Source organism: Haliaeetus albicilla, chromosome W (assembly GCF_947461875.1).
Source record: "Haliaeetus albicilla chromosome W, bHalAlb1.1, whole genome shotgun sequence".
Classification (NCBI taxonomy): domain Eukaryota; kingdom Metazoa; phylum Chordata; class Aves; order Accipitriformes; family Accipitridae; genus Haliaeetus; species Haliaeetus albicilla.
In genome coordinates, this window is record NC_091515.1 from 14,102,176 (window position 1) to 14,122,245 (window position 20,070).

The 20,070-nt window shown below is 40.3% G+C and overlaps 1 protein-coding gene across 1 annotated transcript; it reads right to left on the reverse strand.

The window, feature by feature from the left end:
- Nucleotides 1-1,196: 1,196 nt before the first annotated feature.
- Nucleotides 1,197-14,572, reverse strand: LOC104312301 (leucine-rich repeat and fibronectin type III domain-containing protein 1-like protein). Its single transcript, XM_069774981.1, has 2 exons — nt 13,182-14,572; nt 1,197-1,723 (listed from the first exon to the last, which is right to left on the reverse strand). The coding sequence occupies exons 1-2, from the start codon at nt 14,555-14,557 to the stop codon at nt 1,213-1,215; spliced, it is 1,887 nt and encodes a 628-aa protein (XP_069631082.1). The 5' UTR covers nt 14,558-14,572; the 3' UTR covers nt 1,197-1,212.
- Between the last annotated feature and the right edge of the window lie 5,498 nt (nt 14,573-20,070).

Sequence of the window (20,070 nt, forward strand, 5' to 3'; positions counted from 1 at the left end):
GGACATTTTGTTTAGTTGAGGTTACCGGCTCCTCGTAGGCTTTGTAAAAGTTATTTCAAAACCTAAACTTTGGGCCCACCTTGATCTGACAGTATCCCTTGAAACAAAAGGAACATTTCATTATTCAATATGATGCGTTAAAATTACTTGACCAGACACATTCACATAATTCATCTATCAGCCACTTACATTACACTTCATGCATTATTACAGAAATAAGAGACTGATATAAAAGCCATCTGAAGATGCAGTGTCACAGTGAGATAGTGCAATGTGCCTCAGGACACAGAAGCTTTAATCTGTGGGTCCTCAATCAACAACTTTACCAACAAAAAAGAAAAAAAACCCTTTACCAGTATGCTTTCAGAGGGGGAGATTATGGCATGGTTTTCAGCATAGCAAAAACGTGCACAGTGAAACACATCTAATTTCAATCGGTTTGTGAAGTTTTACAATTTAGAAAGGACAAAACCAGGCCGTCTTCCTGCCCAAACAAAGGTAAATCTGACTACCAAGAACAAGAGGAGGTTTCTCAAAGGCACAGTCTCAACAGATAACAGCTGTTACAAAGCAAACAACATGAGTTCGTATTTCTGTGCCACTGAATAATTGAGAGAATATGCTAAAGTACTTAAAGTACTTCAATTTTCTGTCTCCTTTTTTTAAGAGTATATATATATATTATTTTTTTTCTCCTGTGGGCAACTTCTGCTAATTTTACTTCTTTTGTGAGCAGCACACATACAACATACCTATGGCAAAAATAACTCAGTATTGAGAAACTAGTAACTTCTTAGAACAAATCATTCATTGAAGAGATGAGTAGTTTAAGCTGCTAAGTGACTCTGCCATGAGAAAGGAAGTCTGAGGATCCTGAGAGTACAATTTTGCTGCTGGTTGGTAACCAAATGAAAAAATAGTGCATTTCACCAAAGTCAAACCTAGTAGAATTTAGCTATGCTGCTGCCTTGATACCAGAGGTATATGCTATAAAAGAACCAGTAAAAAAAATCTTGTAAATCACACACTTATATTTAATACATTGAAACAAAATAGTTAAGAATGCAAGAACTGTATACAGATTAAGAAAATATTTTTTAAACCATCTGATCTTAAAAATAGACAATAGTAGTGAAGCTTAAAATACAACCACTCACATTAAAATGTTTCAAGCAATACCACCTTGGTGTGTCCTGTTCCATCAAATGGCCATTAAGATAACGCATCAGTTGTTAAAAAGGTTGTGTTGGTTGGAGTCACTTTTTCACAATCCAAATCTACGACAGTTTTTCCTTTGATGGAAGAGCCCGAGCATTCCTGGTGCAAACTTTCCCACCTCTCTGCAAGTTTAGAAGTGGATCGAGCCATCGAGCCACTTTGGCTTCCATTGGTTTGAGAGCAGACATTATTAACTTTGGTAGTTTTATTTTTGTGGTGGTTGTTGTAGACTTTATATTTCATGAGGAGGATGAAGATGAAAACAAGAACTGAAGCCACAATGATACCCCCAATAATGATGATCATGGTTCCTCCAAGAAACTGTGCGTGAAGGGATCGGCACTGTTTGTATTCTTCCTGGGTTGTAAACTGCACACATCCGATCACTCTGGTTGCGGTCAAAGATATCAATCTGTCATCATAAACAGCAAGAACACAGAGGTTGTACTCGCGTCCTGCAACCAGATCAGTCAAGAAGATGGATTTACTAGCAGCTGGAATCATCCTGGAAGAGAAAATGAGTACAGTAAACATCCAAGTTGATTGAGCCTAAGGAGAGCTCCTTTGACTATCAATGCCACTGTGAGGAAACTAACAGAGCAGAAGATGAGCACGGCAACTGGACCAAGCAGCAAAAATCTATCATTCCCTAGGTTTTTCAGTAGATATGGAAGATACAGATTTTAGTGATGGCAATATCTTTACCTTGGCTATTTCAAACAAACATGGACTAGAGTGCACACGCTTGCCAATGGCCAGAGAAGTCATGCTTGATCTATTGTTTTGATCTGCATTATCTTAAATTTCCACAGTTTCAGCATAAAAGGGAATAACATGCCCTATGCAGAATGGAATATGGTCAGCCTTTCAAAAAAACATAAAGGAACCAAAGCAACATACTTAAGGACTTAAATGGCAGAAAAGGATAAAACTAAACACTGTAAAATGTATTTTAGCAATTTTATATACACAGGAAGCACATTTTGAAGATTGAGGGAAAAAGGCAAAATCAAACCTGTGGTCTACAGATTAACCTTATTTCCATCTTCTAACAGCTCTGTGATGCTCAGTGTCTCATAATCAGGTGACTGGTAAGAACAATCAGAGCAAAGCATACGCACTTGCAACTAAGTGGTATCTTCTGTAGCCCAATAACAGCATCTACTGAATTCCTTACCTTGATGCAACCCTACCGTTGAGATTGTTCCATGTCAATTCCAAATATTCCCTTACCACAAAGTAGCACTGGTACTAAATCAACATATGAGAAGGATCCCAAAAGAAGAGTATATGCTATGTTACAAATTCCCAGACCCCAGTCATAAGCGTACGAATCGCATTATCTCATTGCAGATCAGCTCTCCATATGTTTGGCTCAAATTCCTCACTGGAGTAAAGTAGCACTGTTGCAGAGGAATCGGTGAAACTACATCCATTTATAGTGGGTGGGCACGTGGCCTTCTCCTGGCCACAAAGGTGGTGGTGGTGGTGAAGACTAACTGCTTGTCATACGGTCTTTTCCAAGTAGTCATCCATGGGACTAAGGACTCTACAATGCTTAGACTGGAAAGAAAGAAGAGCTACACCTTCAGAAGACCATTCTTCAAACACATGGCTGCTACCACTTCATTTATAACAACTGAATTTCTGTGACTATGAAAAACCCAAATCACTCCCTTATCGATGTACATGCGCCATCACAGATTCATAGAAACATTAAAGGAGGAGACCCCCAGAGATCTCTAGCCCAGCTTCCCACGCAGAGCAGTATCACAAACAGTAGATCAGGTCAACCACGCTTCTGCCTAGCCAACACTTGAAAACCTTCCATGAGCTCTGTAGGCATCATTCCAGCATTAAACTACCCTCCTAGTAGATATTTTTCCCCAAATGTCCGATTTGAATTTCCCAAACCACAACTCATAACCATTGCCCCAGCCTTAATTTATAACAGCAGCTTCACAACCTCCAAAGAATGTGACCACGTGCTGGGTTTTAAGGCTAATGAGATTTTTACTGCAGGAAAAAACAGGGTTTGAGAGGAAACTACACAAAGATTCATTTGTCAAATTGAAACACCCAAACAACTCCTAGTGTGTACATAATGAGATATTTAATCCAACATTAATGTAGGAGGAAATGTGCAAAGCTAACAACTGCTTCAGACCAGCAGAACAAGCCCTTGAAATTCCTCATGGCCACTGTTACTCATTCAGAGTGCAGGCAATGCAGAATGAGGTCTCCCAGTTGCAATCATTAACAACAGACTCCTCCCTTCTCTGCCCTGCAAGTGTTACTTTATGGAACAAGCTTTTTGTCGTGATTTTTGCTCTGCAGATATACATCTCCTATACCGGCTGACCACTAAATCCTCAAAGTACGTCATGCTCCTTGCTCTTTCTTGTTTTCCACAAATTAATTCAGCGGTGTCATTACATAACGTTACACCATGTCAAAGAAAACACCGAGGTTGTGTTGTCTCACTGGACTAGGACTCCGGAAAGCAATTCATCTATCCTTTGCTTTTCCAGGTACAATGTTTGGTAGTGTGTAGCTGGTGATTCTCCCACACTCACCACATGAACGTGGCCCTCGATGCTCAGGTGTGGCTAGGGCTTCGCAGAGCACCACTCGGTTGGCTTGACATTTGCCTTCCTAAAACATATACCATTATCAATTATCAGACAAATATCTAATTAACTTTTCAGTCTTCTGTTCAGCCACATTTCACAGTGACCAGACATGATGAGAACACCGTGGCTCAGACTGGACTGCATTCCTCCCTGTCCTGGTTTCAGCTGGGATAGAGTTAATTGTCTTCCTAGTAGCTGGTATGGTGCTGTTTTGAGTTCAGTATGCGAAGAATATTAATAATGCTGATGTTTTCAGTTGTTGCTAAGTAGCATTTAGACTAAAGTCAAGGATTTTTCAGCTTCTCATGCCCAGTCAGCGAGAAAGCTGGAGGGGCACAAGAAGTTGTCACAGGACACAGCCAGGGCAGCTGACCCAAACTGGCCAACAGGGTATTCCATACCATGTGACGTCCCATCTAGTATAGGAACTGGGAAGTGGGGGGGGAATCGCCGCTTGGGGACTAGCTGGGTGTCGGTCGGCGGGTGGTGAGCAATTGCCCTGCGCATCATTTGTACATTCCAATCCTTTCATTATTGCTGTTGTAATTTTATTAGTGTTATCATTATCATTATTAGTTTCTTCTTTTCTGTTCCATTAAACCGTTCTTATCTCAGCCCACGGGTTTTGCTTCTTTTCCCGATTTTCTCCCCCATCCCACTGGGTGTGGGGGGAGTGAGTGAGCGGCTGCGTGGTGCTTTGTTGCTGGCTGGGGTTAAACCATGACAGTCCATTTTGGCGCCCAACGTGGGGCCCAAAGGGTTGAGATAATGACAAACCTGACCAGAGCTTGTTAAAACAAATTTGTTTTAAGCATTCATTATATTGGTCTAATAGTCGCTGGTCATTCTGTTGATTTATGTGTTCTTAGAGTTGTTGCTCTGGTTTTTAAAGTTCTGTTATGTATCACCTCACTTGCTGTATGTAGTCCCTGTGCTGCTGCTTATCATCCGTGGGAGGCGGATTAAGGTTTTCGCTTTGATGTATGGTATAACACTGGTTTATGGTATGATAAAGTCATCGGCTGTGGGATTAATCCGGTATTTGCACTTAGCATTGTCACCTTTGTACTCCGGGAGCCATCTGTGGGAAACTATTAATAATTATACCATTTACCTTTCCTCCTTGGAAAACCAGTCTATGGGTGAGGTACCTTTCTTCCCCTCTCCTTTCTCCTTCGGTCCAGTTACAATGGTGTTTGAGAATTTTGAAAAATTTGAATACTCTTGGGATGTTGAGACCAGCACGGTCCTAGCCCTACTGCTAGGAATTAGCATACTTCTGAATGTGGTTCAGCTCTCGTTTAAGGTTAAACAGCTATTTAAGAAGATCACCCAGAGATCTGCCCCAAGGCTGGATAATTATGAGTGGCAGGGTGTGTAGGGTAGTATGGGCAAGTACTTAGAAAAGTGGGTACCTCCAATGTTTTGGAAATTCACCCCTGCAGAAGAGGGCACCATTTAAAAGACCAGCTAAGCAACAGGAATAGAAAGGAAACACCAGACAGAAAGCATCTTTCTAGTCTTTAGGAGCCTGCCCATCTGTGAGAGGGAGGTGTCATTGCAAAAATTATGCAAAGTACAGTTTTCTAGCTTAATGTCCATATTATTTGCCTTATTCAGCAGCCTTTAATGCTCACTTCTTTTTTCAAACAACTTTCTGCATTGCCTTATTGTCAGGATTATTCAATGAAGAGTTCTGTATTGAAATTTGACTAATTTCCATGGAAAGCTATGTACAGAATATGCTATATTACAGTGTGCCCAGCTATTGCTGAAATACTTTTATAGTAGCTGTCACCCAAAAGAGGAGGTTCTAAACCTTTCTGATCTCCTGTGCAAATCTTCTGTACAAATGTTCAATAAGACCAAATATATATTTGATTTCTATCAGCTTTTCTGGTAATACAAGGCTATTTTCAGCTCCATGAATAGGGAGAAGCATGCAGTCTTGATAAGGTTTCTTCACTGGCTAAGCAGTTATTCACAGACATGTCTCCTGGGAAAGGTAGCTATTTTGGCATATTTAGGAAGTTTCAAGGAAACCTCTACAAATGAGTAAGGACAGCTCACAACTGAGTAGGCAATCTGCCTACAGCCATGTCAGTAGTTAACCTCTGCATATTTTCTCACTTATGCCTGCAGAGCATTTACTTCTGCAGTAGAGTATAGTCTTCCCTATACCATATTTACTTTATTTCAGTAATGCTATAAATGATTGAATAGCGGTTAAATTCAATCAGCTTGACAAATTAGCACAAGCTTGAGTATAGTGGTTGTAACAAAGGCAGGTCTTTAGTGCCAGGCTGCGGTGAATGGCGAGGACTTGTAGGAAAGGCCAGAAAGCATGTGGGTAGATACTGGGAGCAAGCGTATCATCTGAAAGCTTTATCATTCTACCAGAACCCATAGACTACAGTTTAGAGAATGGCATCTTCAGAACAAAGATCTCCATTAGCACTTAGTTTGACCTAATAACAGTTTAAGCACCATTGACTAGGTTGTAGGTTTGTTACGAAACATACTCGGGATGCCATATGACCCTTGATGACCCCAAGTGACTGGGATATAGGAGCACTGTGATTCTAAGTGGGGTAAAGCTTATCAACCTCTTAGTGGAATTATTCAATCTCAAACTAAGAGCTTGCAGCAATCAAAGTCATTTACTTAAATAATTAGTTTGCATGAAAGACATTTCACAATAGCAATACAGAAACCCAAAACCCATGTCTGCCAGGAGATTCTCAAATCTTCAGGGATGCAAAAACCTTTTACTTGGTTATTCTTTTGGGGGTTTTTTTGGTCTTTTTTTAATTCTTCGAGAAATGTTATTATGTTGTTTCACAATTACTACCCATCAGTTTTCTCTCAAAAAAAACCTCTTCATTTACATTAGAGTTTCATCAGGAGCTCGCTTCCCATTACCTATAAAAGCTGCCAAAACTGTGGTGTTTAGACACAATTCCGTCAAATCTTTTTTTTTGTAGCTGAAAGTATACTACCTTTTCTCTTACGTCTCTAATGTCACAGACTCTCCATGTTGGCCCACAAGCACCATCTTTCAAATGGATCAATAGCAGAACAGTAACTGTCAGATTTAAATGAAGAGTGCTAACATAACTGGTTTAAGAGCACTAACATCTATAAACTGTAATCTGTGCCAGTGTTTCCCCTGCCATCTGTAGTCAGCCAGTAACAAGTAAAGCCCTTTGGTGAAAACTCAACTGCAAAATCTGCTCACAAAACTTCTGACAAAACATCATTTTGTGAGATTGGAAATATTTCCTAGCAACGTTGTCAACAACAACAAAATAAACTGAGCAGCTCGAAATCGAGATGGAGTCTTTTGTTTGGACTCTAGTTGATCAATGATGCTGCCCATAGGAAAGTGTAATACTGTGGCCAGAGTGCCTCAAATTAATCACTTTTACTTTGGCCAACCCCTAATCCAACGCCACCATTTTGAAGGTTTGAAAAACAGAATTTCTTTCCTGCCATTTCAACTGTTGAATTGGGAAGGGAAGGATGGGGATGAAAGGAAGGGATGGGGAATTTGACGTGTGGGAGGGACCCAGTGACAGGAGGTCTTTTTGAACTGATTCTGTCAACAAACTCCTGAGCACCTAATTTACTCAGCTGATTAAAGGGATTAAAAAGCAATCAGTACAGAGTCTGGTTTTTTTTCACAGAAACACCCACTGAGACCCAAATATGATCTATGACATCTGTGGAGGTAAAAACAACAACCACTACCACCATCCTAAGACAGGATAAAATCCTAGACTGTTACTGAACCCAGGCTGCTGGCTGCATTTTTCAAAAGAATTATTTTCACATGGTTCATGCTACAGTCTGGAAACAAAATGACCGTGCACCAGAAGATACAGACAGTTATGAAGCATTGATGGCAGGTTTCTTATTTATCGAGCTTTCACACAAATCATGCCAAAATTTTTGATAGAAGCAATGACAGCAATTGATTCTTATTCATACTATTCTTAAAAAACCCCATACTTCTGCATCAACAGTACAAAAGGAAACAGGGATGTTTTCCCCCTCCAAAAAAAGCACAACATCTTAAATGCTTGGGAAACAAGACAGTGATATTCCACGTTTGAATGATCTCTCCATAACGCAACAACTACCATCCATCATTTGCATCTGCAGGGTCTTATTTTGATAAACCATGATGCAGCTCCAGCAGCGATCAGGTGGGCAGCCTCGTTAACAAAGATCACGGGGGCATGGGAAAGAGGGGAATGAAAATGGAGAAGTGACCTCTGTGGTTTGAGGAAACCAACTTCGTAAGGGTAATCCTGATTAACTCAGCACGCAGTCAACTATGAGAATGTAAGGTTTTTCCTCAGAAAGGGAAACCTGAAGAAGAGGTTTCCAAGGAGAAACTCCTTGAAGACGCCTGGAAACTGCCATGACAACTGCTACGTTGCAAGATAAGGAAAAAAGATACCAAAATTAAAGCCAAAGAGTGACAAGTCACGTGATATTTACAGATGTCAGATGGCTCCCGTATTTCTGGACTGCCATTGGCATATCCTCCTTTTTGAGGAATGACTGCTGGCTAGGTGAAGAAATGCAAACATGACCATTTGTCCAAGATTTCCTCCTGACAAACAGCCACCGCTCATGTGCAGGCTTGCTGGATAACCACGGCAATCCTGATGTACTCCAAAATCACTACAGTTACTGCATGCGCGCACAGCAACTCCACCGGTTGAGAGGCATGTTGCACCCCCTGCAAACCTGAGTTCATCCCTACGGTGCACGTGCAGGGTCCAGTGTGTCAAGGGCACCCAGAAAGGAAACACAAAGTCTTACGGCACATGCCTGACCGATGAGGAGCTATAAAACCTCTTTCAAACTTCACTCTTTGAAATCTAGCATGGTCCTGAGGCTTTCCATTGCACTGCACTGAACTAATTTAAGAATTTTTGAGCAGATGTAGCATGGCTGATTCCAACTGCTTTTCACGCAACAGATGTAATCATTGCTATATTGATCTGGCAATATATCACCTTTTCCCCAAGAGTGACAGCTCTGCCCTTTAAACAACAGTACTTTGTATTCCATCTTAAAAGTGGTCTGCCTCTCAATTTCTAAGTTTTTCTCTCAACAGAGAAAACAAGGACATATTATCAACAGTTTTATGCAATATATAGTCTCTCAATTATCTATAGAGAAGCATCACTATTAAATACTCATCTTCTAATTTATAGCATGTAGTTGCAGCTAATTAAAGTTAGATGATCACTAGCTATTAAAGATTAAATTCAATGCTTTGGAGACTGTTGCCTTTGATGTTATGAGATCCAGCTTCTAATTGACTAGGACATCAATCAGATTGTTATGAAGCATTAGTAATCTGCTGCTTATATCAACTGCGGTAAAAATTGAAGTTTATCCAGCCTAGCTCAGAAATACAAAATCACTTTTTTTTTTTTTTTTTTAATTTGCTGGCTATTTGAGGAAGCACCAGCAGTTCCCTTCAGGGCATTTTGAGCATCAGTTGCTGCCCCACTTCTCTCTTGCACACCAAGCAAGGCTACAAGAGAGAGGTGGCCCAGGGTCCCATGGAGATGAGCCTTTTATCCCATAACCTAACGCAAGGAGTCATCTTCATAAAGATACATATGAACTCTATCAGCATACAGAAGAGGAGCATTTTCATCTATACATACACACAAACACGTGTGTGCATCATGACAAAGCAGCAATAAAATAGCATGGCTTCTCTCCCAGATTAATTTAGTGGGCATGGTTAATGGTTGGACTCGATGATCTTGAAGGTCTTTTCCAACCTAAATGATTCTATGATTCTAATTATTGCTTTCTAAAGCTTGTATAATATTCATCACTACTATTTTAGTATCGAAAGGTCAGTTCTGCTGATATCTCTTCCCCAAGACTAGCACTAGAAACCTGGGCAGGACACTTGAGCGATGACAGTTAAACAAAATTATAGCATTGTGAAGTCCAAATTGTGCAGGAACTGTAATCAGCATCAAGACTGTAAGCTGTTTAAAGAATACAGATCCGTTTATATCTCAGAGAAGGAAAAGCTGCACAAAGTGGCTATTACGATTCTTGATTCACTCTATACATGGCTGTACAACAACAGTTTCTGACCTTTCTTCTGAAAACAAACAAGGCTCTTACTTTCAATACTGATGCTTTCCACAAATTGCTACCTGCACCTTAATTTACCAATTCTGGATTGTTGCTACTCATCTTGCCAGATGCTTCACTCTGATGCAATTTTCTTTCTCCATAGATAATGTCTGCTTTCAGTTTTGCTAACCCCTGTCCCAAGAGATGGGTCAGCGTGATAGTTTCCATTTCACAGAAAGAGAGGAGTTAAGTGACTCACCTGAGGCAACAGTAACTGGCAGAGTCAGAAGCACAACTCCTATTTTCCTTTCCACATTCACCACTGGGAAAATCGCTGTGTGGCCATGTGTTGTGAATCTCCCAAACTGGGAACAACAAGGAGCAATTATGGTGCGCTTATGTGCAAGTGTACACAGGCAGTGTAACCATGTGCAGGGCGCGTATGTTATTCTCACATACACCAACGGATAATTTGATTGCAGTCCAAAGGGAAAATTAGGAAGAATATCGTCTCACTCCCTTCACCTCCATAGGTTCCTAGCACGGGCACAGATGAACACGCACTTACCCACACTTACCTATCCAGAGGGAGAAGGAAATGGAAAGGTGAGGAAAAATAAAGGAGTAACTTAAATTCGCAAGATAAAGCAAAGTTGCCATAGCAACTGCTCTTCTCATGGTACCGCTCAACTTGACAGAAGCGACAGGTTTCTGATGCATCCTGCACCGCTTAATACTTTTTTCCAGGCAGCAAGCTATTGCCTGCCAGAAATAAATTACACAGTGTCCTCTAGGTAGAAGGAAGCTTTTCACCTTCTGTAAAACTCCTTTGGCAGCACTGAAGCATGGCCACTGCTGGGTATGCTACTGCACATCTATTTACATCTTCATATATCAAGACTGACTCCGTGAAAGAGATGTTTGTATATCTTACCAGAAACAGGGAGTCCGAGATGCATCTTGACCATGCAAAGGATCAGCAAACAAATTGGGGGGCTCCTGTTTCTCCAGTGCAGATTAACGCGCTCACCTTAAAAAACTCCGACATCTATAGCATAACTTGAAGTAGCAGTTGTTCAGATAACTGCAAATGCAGAATTGCTGCCCAATTACCATTCCTCTCACTTTAGCACAAAACTTCCTTTAAGGATCTATATTTGATGATTACTCACTGTGGGAACTGAATGAGAATGCACACATTTTCATCTTTGAGACATTCATTATACTACAGTCTATTACATTGTATTATTTGAAATCACTGCTCTGTGATTTGAAGCATCAAGTATTTTATGGTTTTGTTACCAACCTGAGCCTTTTGGTTAACAGGAATCTGGGCCAAGAAAGGGGCATGGAAATATAGTATTCTTCCCCATTTCTTCTTTAGGAACAAGGCCATTCAGCAGCAGCAGTATTCAAGTCTATAGATTTATTAACAAGCTACCACGCTAGTCACTCATTTATTTTTAGAGACTTTGGGAAGTTTAAAACTCATTGAGAATGAATTGCTGCAACTGTATGAAGGCTGCCAAGTCGGCTGAGCAGCTGTTATGGCAAAGGATGAAAAATCCCATTAAACTCCTCTCTTAAACTACTGGCCGTGCCTGCGATGCACCCACCAGCTCTAGCTGCTTCTCACTTTGCTTGCTTCATTTCACTTTCTAGTGGGAGAATTGAATAAAATCCCTTTAGAAACCCCAGTCACAGCTATCGAGACATCTCCACTTCACATTTCCCTTCATTTCGCAACTTTGCACTTCTCTCAAACAGCAATGTCACAAATGTTCTCACAGCTGACAATTAAATGAGGCTTCATCTTCCAGCCGGCTCCTCACTATCCCTGTCAGATCCCAACAAGGCATCCTCCCACCCCCTCTTAAGAGACCCTTGCTTACCCTGAGTCCTCCTGCTTCCTTTCTAGCTCGTAGCTGTGACAACGGGAGGATGGATGGCATCCTTCCTCAAAGAGACTATGGGGATGGGCATTTTAACATGAGACTTCTGAAAATCCCAAGTGACTGTAAAGTGAAACATCTGTTTCAAGGACTTCATGCAATTTTCATACACAGTTCCTTTTTTTTTTTTTTTTTTACAAGAATTTGCTTGCAATGGTAGGCATTTGAAATAGGAATTGCAGCAGAACGACTATCCTACATTCCTTTCCTTAGGAGACTGCTTACCAAAGCACTAGATTTGAACCCAAACTTTCAGGTATATTTCTGAAGCTATTAGATATCATTCTCCTTTCGCTTACTCCAAACTTTAGTGCAACCAGTAGCATTACATTAGAAAAAAATCATTATCACTCATTAGAAAAATCATTATCACTCTGTTTAGAGAAGTTATCATCCTTACGAAGCACACAACTATGAAACACTAAATCCAAATCAAATGCTAGCTCCCACTTTCAAGTCATTCTACCCCTCCTTATCCCTTCCACCCTTGGTTAATCCCAAACAAAAGCCTATAAACAGAAAGGCAGATAATCAGAAACTCAACCAGCCTTGCATGAGGGAGCAGCTATAAACCTAATCTGCATGCTGTCCACTGAGACTTAAATAGTTATTCCCAAGTAAATTTTACTTCAGCGGACAAATGTGAAAACTGCACAAATACATAACCTAAAACTTTCCATGTGGTGTCCAATTCATACCAGTGAGTTTTATCCCTATGACACCACAAAAGTGGAGAAAAGGAACCACGCAGCAACTGATATGGGCTGAAGGTTTGGCTTAACATGGTAAGGCCATATCCATATAGGTAGAACATAGCTTTGGGCATCTCGCAACTTTGGGCATCTCGATTTCTTCTCTCTTCCCCATATTTTTAAGTAAAATAATTACACTTAATCAGCATAAAAGGTAACTAAAATCTCCATCTCAATTTCCTTAAATGTTAACAACTAAGATATTGCTCATCAGCTTCACTTGGTCTGTTAAACTGGACTATGAAACTTAATTATGTCTGTAAAGAGATCCTCAAGAGGCAGCGCAGAAGCAGATGTATTATTAGTTTTAATAGTGTAACTCAAAAATGGGAGTATAACAAGCAAAGTCTAAGGCAGCCATTGCCTCCTCATCCCCTCATTTACAGTTACTCTTTGCAGGATAGCTCTTGTTACACAGAATATGTCAAACTATGCTCTCCTTTTTTCTTACTTCCACTACCTTCTTCACAGTGGTATGAGCATAGGAATGTGAGTAGTGTTACCTGTACACTAGTATGTCATCAGCAGAACTGTTATACTGAATCTGGTACATTCGAATCCCAGGGAGGTGATGCTGAGAAGGCCACTGGATAAGAGCAGAAGATGACGTCAGCTCAGCAACCATGACCACATTCTCTTGCTGAGCCTTCGTTTCGTTTGGAAAGCTTGACTTGGCAGATATGAGAATATCTGAGGGGCCAGGCTCCGCGTCTTTATCACAGTTGGTGCTGTTAGCAAGGTTAGGGTATGGGGTAATGAGGAGTTTGACTGGAGCCGTCGACTCTCCTGCAGCATTTGATGCTATGCAGGTAAACGTGCCCTTGTCAGTCAAAGAAGTAACCAAAATATCCAGAGTACCATTCTCATAAGAAATCGTCCTAGACGTGTTAGAGACCAGCTTCCCATCGGGTGAGATCCAGCGAATGTAGGGATCTGGATCGCCAACAGCTTTGCACTTCAAAGAGACGCTTTGGCCTTCCGTCACTGTTAGTTTTGGGGTTCGGTGCGTTATCATTGGGGGTTCACAGACAAATTCCTCCTCTTTAATAGACCAAAAGTATTTGCCCATCAGTTCTGGTGGAGAGGCGCAGGTTTCTAGATCATCTTCTCTGGTGAGACGTCTCAGCCACACGAGTTCACAGTTGCAGTGCAAAGGATTCCCGCCAAAGCTAAGCACCAGGGATGAGAGCGGAGATCCTTTAGACTTGGCGTACACCGGTATTCTGGAAAACAAAGGATCAGGAGGGATCTTTTTCAACTTGTTGGAGGTCATGTCTAGACGGGCAAGTTTGTGAAGGTTTGAGAAGATTCCCTCTGGCACAAACTCAATGAGATTATGATCCAAACTGACTGTATTGACATTAGAAAGTTTGGCAATTGTTTCCCAAGGAACGTTAACGAGATTGTTGTAGGACAGATCCAGGTCTTCAATTGTTTCAGTAAAGTCATCCAATGACCCAGGAGAGATATAGTTTAATTGATTGTTACTGAGTATTAAATGTCGAAGGTTAATTAAACCTTTGAAATGATCTTCATTGATGTAGGTCAGTCTATTACTATCCAAGTGTAAGGCGTGAAGGCCTTTAAGATCAAAAAATGCATAAGGCATGATTTGACTTATTGTATTCCTCGATAGTGTCAAATGAATTAGATTAGTCATGTTTGCAAAATCTTTTCTCCTAAGTGTAGTGATAAAGTTATCCATTAACCTTAGTTCGGCTGTTCTCCTGTCAATACTGGGGGGCACAAAGAGAAGCCCCGTCTTCGTACAGAGAATTGTGAAGGATGGAGACAGGTTTTGACACATGCATCTTTTGGGACACATCATGGCCTTCACGGCTGTGCTAATAACCAGTAGATAGACAACCAGCCTTTCCATCGTAAGAAAAATAACAGACCTAAAGGGGGGGGGGGGGAAAGAAGAAATCCATGTAAATGTATTTTAATTGGGCATTAGAAATAGGTTTACATTGACGTTTTCATTACAAGTCCGCCTGTGCAAACTGGAAACACCTTCCAAGACAATAATAAAATTACCTGCTAATATTAACTTGGATGTTTTTAGAGCTAAGAGCTTCTAGTTCTGTGCTAGTTTGGCTCCACTTTCCTCCTGACAGCAACTCTTAGATTGACTGTGAGGCAACAGTCCATCACTACTGCTTCTCCAGGATGCACTAACAGGGTTATCTACCTACTAGCAGCTCTTCCCAACCAACAGTGTTAACAATTGTACTTTAATAGGTAGAACAAAGCAAGATGTGAAGCTGATACTTGGTGAGAGGAATGTGAGGGGGAAAAAGCAAATAAATATATGAAATTTTTTAGGTTAAAAATACCATCTACATAACTTTCTCTACACACATCTGACTGTTTGCTGGGGCTAGAACCTCATTTCAACCTGCATATCACTTCCTTACTTTGTGATTATGCTCCCCTCACTTTCTTGCCATTACAGATGGCCAACAACTTTTTTGTCTTACCCCTCAAGCTCATCTATGCCCCTCCTCAGTCTTACCTGTACTGAGCAGTGAGCTTTTTGCAGACATGCATGTTTTAAGGACAAGGGTTTTTTTCCCCAGGAGGTGGCAGGGGTCTAAAACTTCTACAGCAAATAAGAAGGAGAAATACATTCAAAGGCACTTCTGAAAAGCGAGGCTGTGTTCAATCATAGAAGCAGGTATATATTTTTTGTTCTGTGCAGCACAGATAGCAGCTTTAGAAAAATAAATATCGTAATTGCACATGGGTTTGATCAATGAAATTATCTCTGCGAAATCTCATGTATGCCAAGTTATTTCCCATTGTACTTGAAGTGCTTGCCTGCTATACCAAGGGTAGATTTTAATTTCTACTTTACCTCCATCTGGCTGGAAAATTGCTAAGTGTAGTGACTCAAGCAACCACAAAGGCTAAAACTCCCAATCTGCAACGTAAAGGACTCAAACTATGTGTTTTGTGCGAGTACCTTGGTACAACTCAATTCCAAACTCCAGCTGCTGAATCCTACTCCAAAAGAAGGGCAGTGGTCATTTTGCAAATGAGCCCATGTAGTTTTACTTCACGTCTAAGTTCTAGCACACTAGAGATCACAGCTGATTAAAGTTAGTTCCACATGACAATTCCTTCATATAGTGGGTAAATGCAGTGTAAAAATAATCAACTACTACCTTTGAGAACAAGCAATGCAACACAAGACATGGTCCTCAATTTAGCACAAAGTTGGGGACAATGTGATCTGCTGAGTCAGCTATCTGTAAAAGAGACTACCAAAGCTTTTGGTTACAAGAGCACGATTTGCTGTAAGTCAGCAGATTCTTACAGTATGTTTGTGGGTTTGGGTTTTTTTATTTGTTTGTTTGTTTTTTGTTGGTTTGGTTTGTTTTAATGATTTCCATGAGCTAGAGCTCCTTTACAGGGCAACAGATCTTTAAGATACAGAATTACAGTATCGCAGTTGCAGAGTCTGGAAATTAGTTTGGTTAGATCAAATTTAAAGCTCCACAGAGGGGAAAAAAGTTATTAAAATCAACCCATTGCTTATACAGTATTATTACTTCAATTCGGAGAGCATGAAACTCAGTCTAAACCTCTTAACCATTGCTACGTATTCATTTGTTAGAGGTTAATCTTTAGTTGTATACAACCAAGTCTCTGCAAAGTATTTTGTAAAAAATAAATGAAAAAGGGACAACCCAATCAACCAAACCCTCTCCAAAACCTCAGAATGGTTAGAACACAGACACTATGAGAGGCTGTGAGGACAGGGCTTAATCAGCCTGGAGAAGAGAAGGCTTTGGTGGACCCTGTCGTAGAAACCTTCTCGTACCTCCGAGGAGTTTATCAGGGAGATGGAGCCAGGCTCGTCACAGTGGTTCGTGACGGGAGATCAAAAGACAAGGGGCAGAAATTAATACAATTAAGGTTCAAGCTGGAAATGAGGAAAAAATAATCTTCTGGAAGCAGGTTGTCTGGAAAGGTTGTGGGACCTCCATTTTGGGATGAGGTGACTGGACAAAGCCCTGATCCCAGAGCTGACCCTGCTTTCAGCAGGAGATGGGACTACAGACCCTCAGGCTTCTTCCCACCTGTGTTATCCTGTGACCCAATAACCATGAGCACCTCCACATTTTTCACATTTCAGCTGTAGCTCTACAAACCGTAGCCTCTGCCTGTCTGATTTTTAGTGCTGGTTTCAAATTCCAATTCCAAACATCACTTTTTATATTTAAGAGTGTCAGTTTTATGCAGAAAATGATACATTTTCTGTTAAGAACAACGGAGTTAGGAAAACAAATCCTACAGTAGAGTTTGCACAAAGCGAGTTCACTTTATACTTACAATTTTTTCCTAATAAGCATCCTCTTAGTAATGTCTTGCTTCCTGATAATTTTTTTTCTCAACAGCTTTTATAATATTTAATATAGTCCACTACAAGCTTTATCTTCCAAGTATTTGCTTTTTTAAGAAACCCATTTCCACCGTCACTCCGTCCTGTGCTCTGAACCCTTCTTGCCTCTAATGGCTCCATCTTTTCACTCCTGCTAGGTACAAATGATTAACGGATGTGCAACTATCCAAAACCAGACTGCTGTGCAATATTGTAATTCCCTTGTTTTGTCATTAGCAAATATTAATGCAACATTAATGGATTAACTGCCATCTGGACTGTAAAAAACCAGGACAAAACCACCTCATTTAAACCATTATTCTGTTAAAAAAAATAAATTAAATGTTACTAATGTGAAACCGTAGCACTAAAATTAATGATTTTAAAGCCAACAATGAACATAGTACAATTACTCTTACAGACTATATAACCATCGCAAAGAAAGGGTAACTCATAAAGAAAAACTGCACATAAGTGAATTACTGCTGTTGCTCTGGATTCTTGGTAAAAGCAGGTTTGGCACTATCACCTAAAAACCTCGTCAGGAACATATCTGATTACATGGTAATACAGTAGTGTTTTTAAAGACAGTTTTATCCACACCACCTCAACAGAAGGCAGTAAAAGAAATAAATTCCATGCTTATAAGACTACCCACAGATCTAGGGCACACAGGAAAAAAAAATTTCTCTGAACTGTTGCTTATTGACTCATTTCCTCAGTTACCATCTGCATGGTTGCAGCTTAAAGTTCATGCAAAAAAAAAAAATCGTTTGAGGTAGTCATTTAATTTCAAAGTAATAAAGACCTATAGAATAGAATACTTCCATTTGGGAGGGACCTACAACAGGGGGGTCATGTTCAAAATATGTGCAGAGACAGGGTTTTTTTCCGTTTTCCTACAGCAAAACATTACTAGGTGATCGCTGCCTATCATTTGTAGTCGAAATGGTATTTAAAGGAAGGGATATTTAATTCCAGCAATTCGCAGCTATTGGCCTATTAACTTTGTTCTGTTGGAAAGAATTCAGGTTGCCTTTGCTGTAAATACAACATTTTCAACAGCTTTAAATTGGTACCGTGGTACAGAGATTTCTTACACTCTGCAAAACATGCACACTGTGTGAATAATGATGCGTAAAGACACTGTTTTACCAGCTTTAAGGAAGAAACTCCATCTTCCAAAAAATGGTCCTTTGTCAAGTGCCTTTGCTGGGGAACAGCACCTTTCTCCAACGCAATGCATATTTATTTCAGCATAATCTGTTTCCTTCTCTTGCACCTAGCTATTAATTTTACTGGAATTATTAGCAAAATATATTAAAGTACATGGTTTTCAGCCTATACTTGTTTACGCTGCATCTTTCCATGGAGTTTAAGGGATGTAGCTATGTCCATTTTTTTGGTTCATTCTCCACTGAATGGGGTTCCTGACTCACATGTCAAACATCATCACCAACCATTCTACATCTAATACCGTCATCACCTCCACCTTTGCCTGTTCAAAGACATGTCTTCCTGCTATTTTTGAGCACGCACTAAAGGCTTGCTAAATCTGTTATTCTCTTATCTACACCATTTAATTGCCTGGCACTGGCTTCACACAGTACCCTGAATACAAAAGCTGCAGCTGCATCAGCTTCTGATCGTACTCAGATCTGTCCGGGAGAGACCTTGGCTCCCTATGGCACAGAAATTTTGATATACAGAGGGTGGCAAATTAATACTAGGTATTAGAAACAGCTATTTCATACCTTATTTCTTGCACCCTCATCACACAGAAACACAGCCCGAGATATTTCATCCACCCAAGCATTACTTTTCCAACAAACAAAATTAAATCTGATACAGGAGATATTTCAGCAGAGGCTATCCACTGCTGAGCCTGGCCAAGATGAACAGACTGTGCTCTGACATATTTCAAACGTAGATTGTTTGACTGTCAGACTGCCGTGACAACCTGGTCGCTGCACGAGACAGGGGCTCACCATTGGCATCCTTAGAATTAAAAAACCAAAAGCTTTTTCATGAGGGAGGCTTTATCATTACCCTTTTCTGATCCAGAATTAACCACCACATTGGAAAAAAAATCTTTTTAATTTACCAACAATTAATAATGTGCTTAATTTAGTGTCGCTTGCCTCACCTGTAGGTGAGAAAGAAACACTTCCAGTAAGTGTTTAAGAAGTATCTTGCTAATTTTCCTCCTTTTTTTTTTTTTTCTTTTCCAAGACCACTGGGAGTAAATCTCTAGACACACTTGGGCACAGAGCAGATTAGCCGCAAACCTGGTAGCCAGTGTTTCTCCAAACCCAAATTACCATAATTAATATTAATACTAGGGTTGTTTTGTAGTTTTTTTAAATCTAGTTCACAGCATAATAGGAAAACCAAACCATTTAATGTTAAAAATAACACAATATAGAATATTTATTTTTTCCTGGCATTATTTTTCAGACATGTCAACTATGCAGGTGAACTCATTTGCCTTTTCCTTTATCACCAGAAGGTGGCACAAATAACATCCACCTGTCTGCCACTTGGCACTGGGGAATTGTATTTATAATACACAAAAATCACATTTCCAACCCCCATTGTAGAGGTGCAGAATAAGAAAACCAGAAGTAAAGGCACAGCAATAACTTTCATCTCCACGTTCATTTTTGCCTCGCCTACTTCAGTCATCTGTCAAGTGTGTTAGCAGACCTGAAAATCTTTTTTTTTGTTTTGTTGTTTTGTGGTTGTTGGTTTTGTCGTCCCATTGCCCCCCACCCAAAAAACCCCCACAACAACTAGTTTCTGTTCCATTTCCTAAACTTTAGTGCATACCGTATATTGAGGAAGGTATAGAAGGAATTACCACCAAAAGGTTAAATGCTTTATGGATTTATTGTGTGAGTATCTGCACTCCCTCCCTCTCTCTTTCCTTTTGCTAAGGGCCAAAGAGCTCATGAAGAGCTGTGCTGACCTTCACCCCCCCCCCCCGAAAATCCTGAACTGGAGCC

Excerpts from the sequence above, each read along its gene's own strand:
- LOC104312301 (XM_069774981.1), bottom strand. The coding sequence starts at position 14,557 with ATGGAAAGGCTGGTTGTCTATCTACTGGTTATTAGCACAGCCGTGAAG. Across the intron at positions 1,724-13,181 it reads GATGACATACTAGTGTACAG|GATGATTCCAGCTGCTAGTA; the intron begins GTAACACTACTC and ends TTTCTCTTCCAG.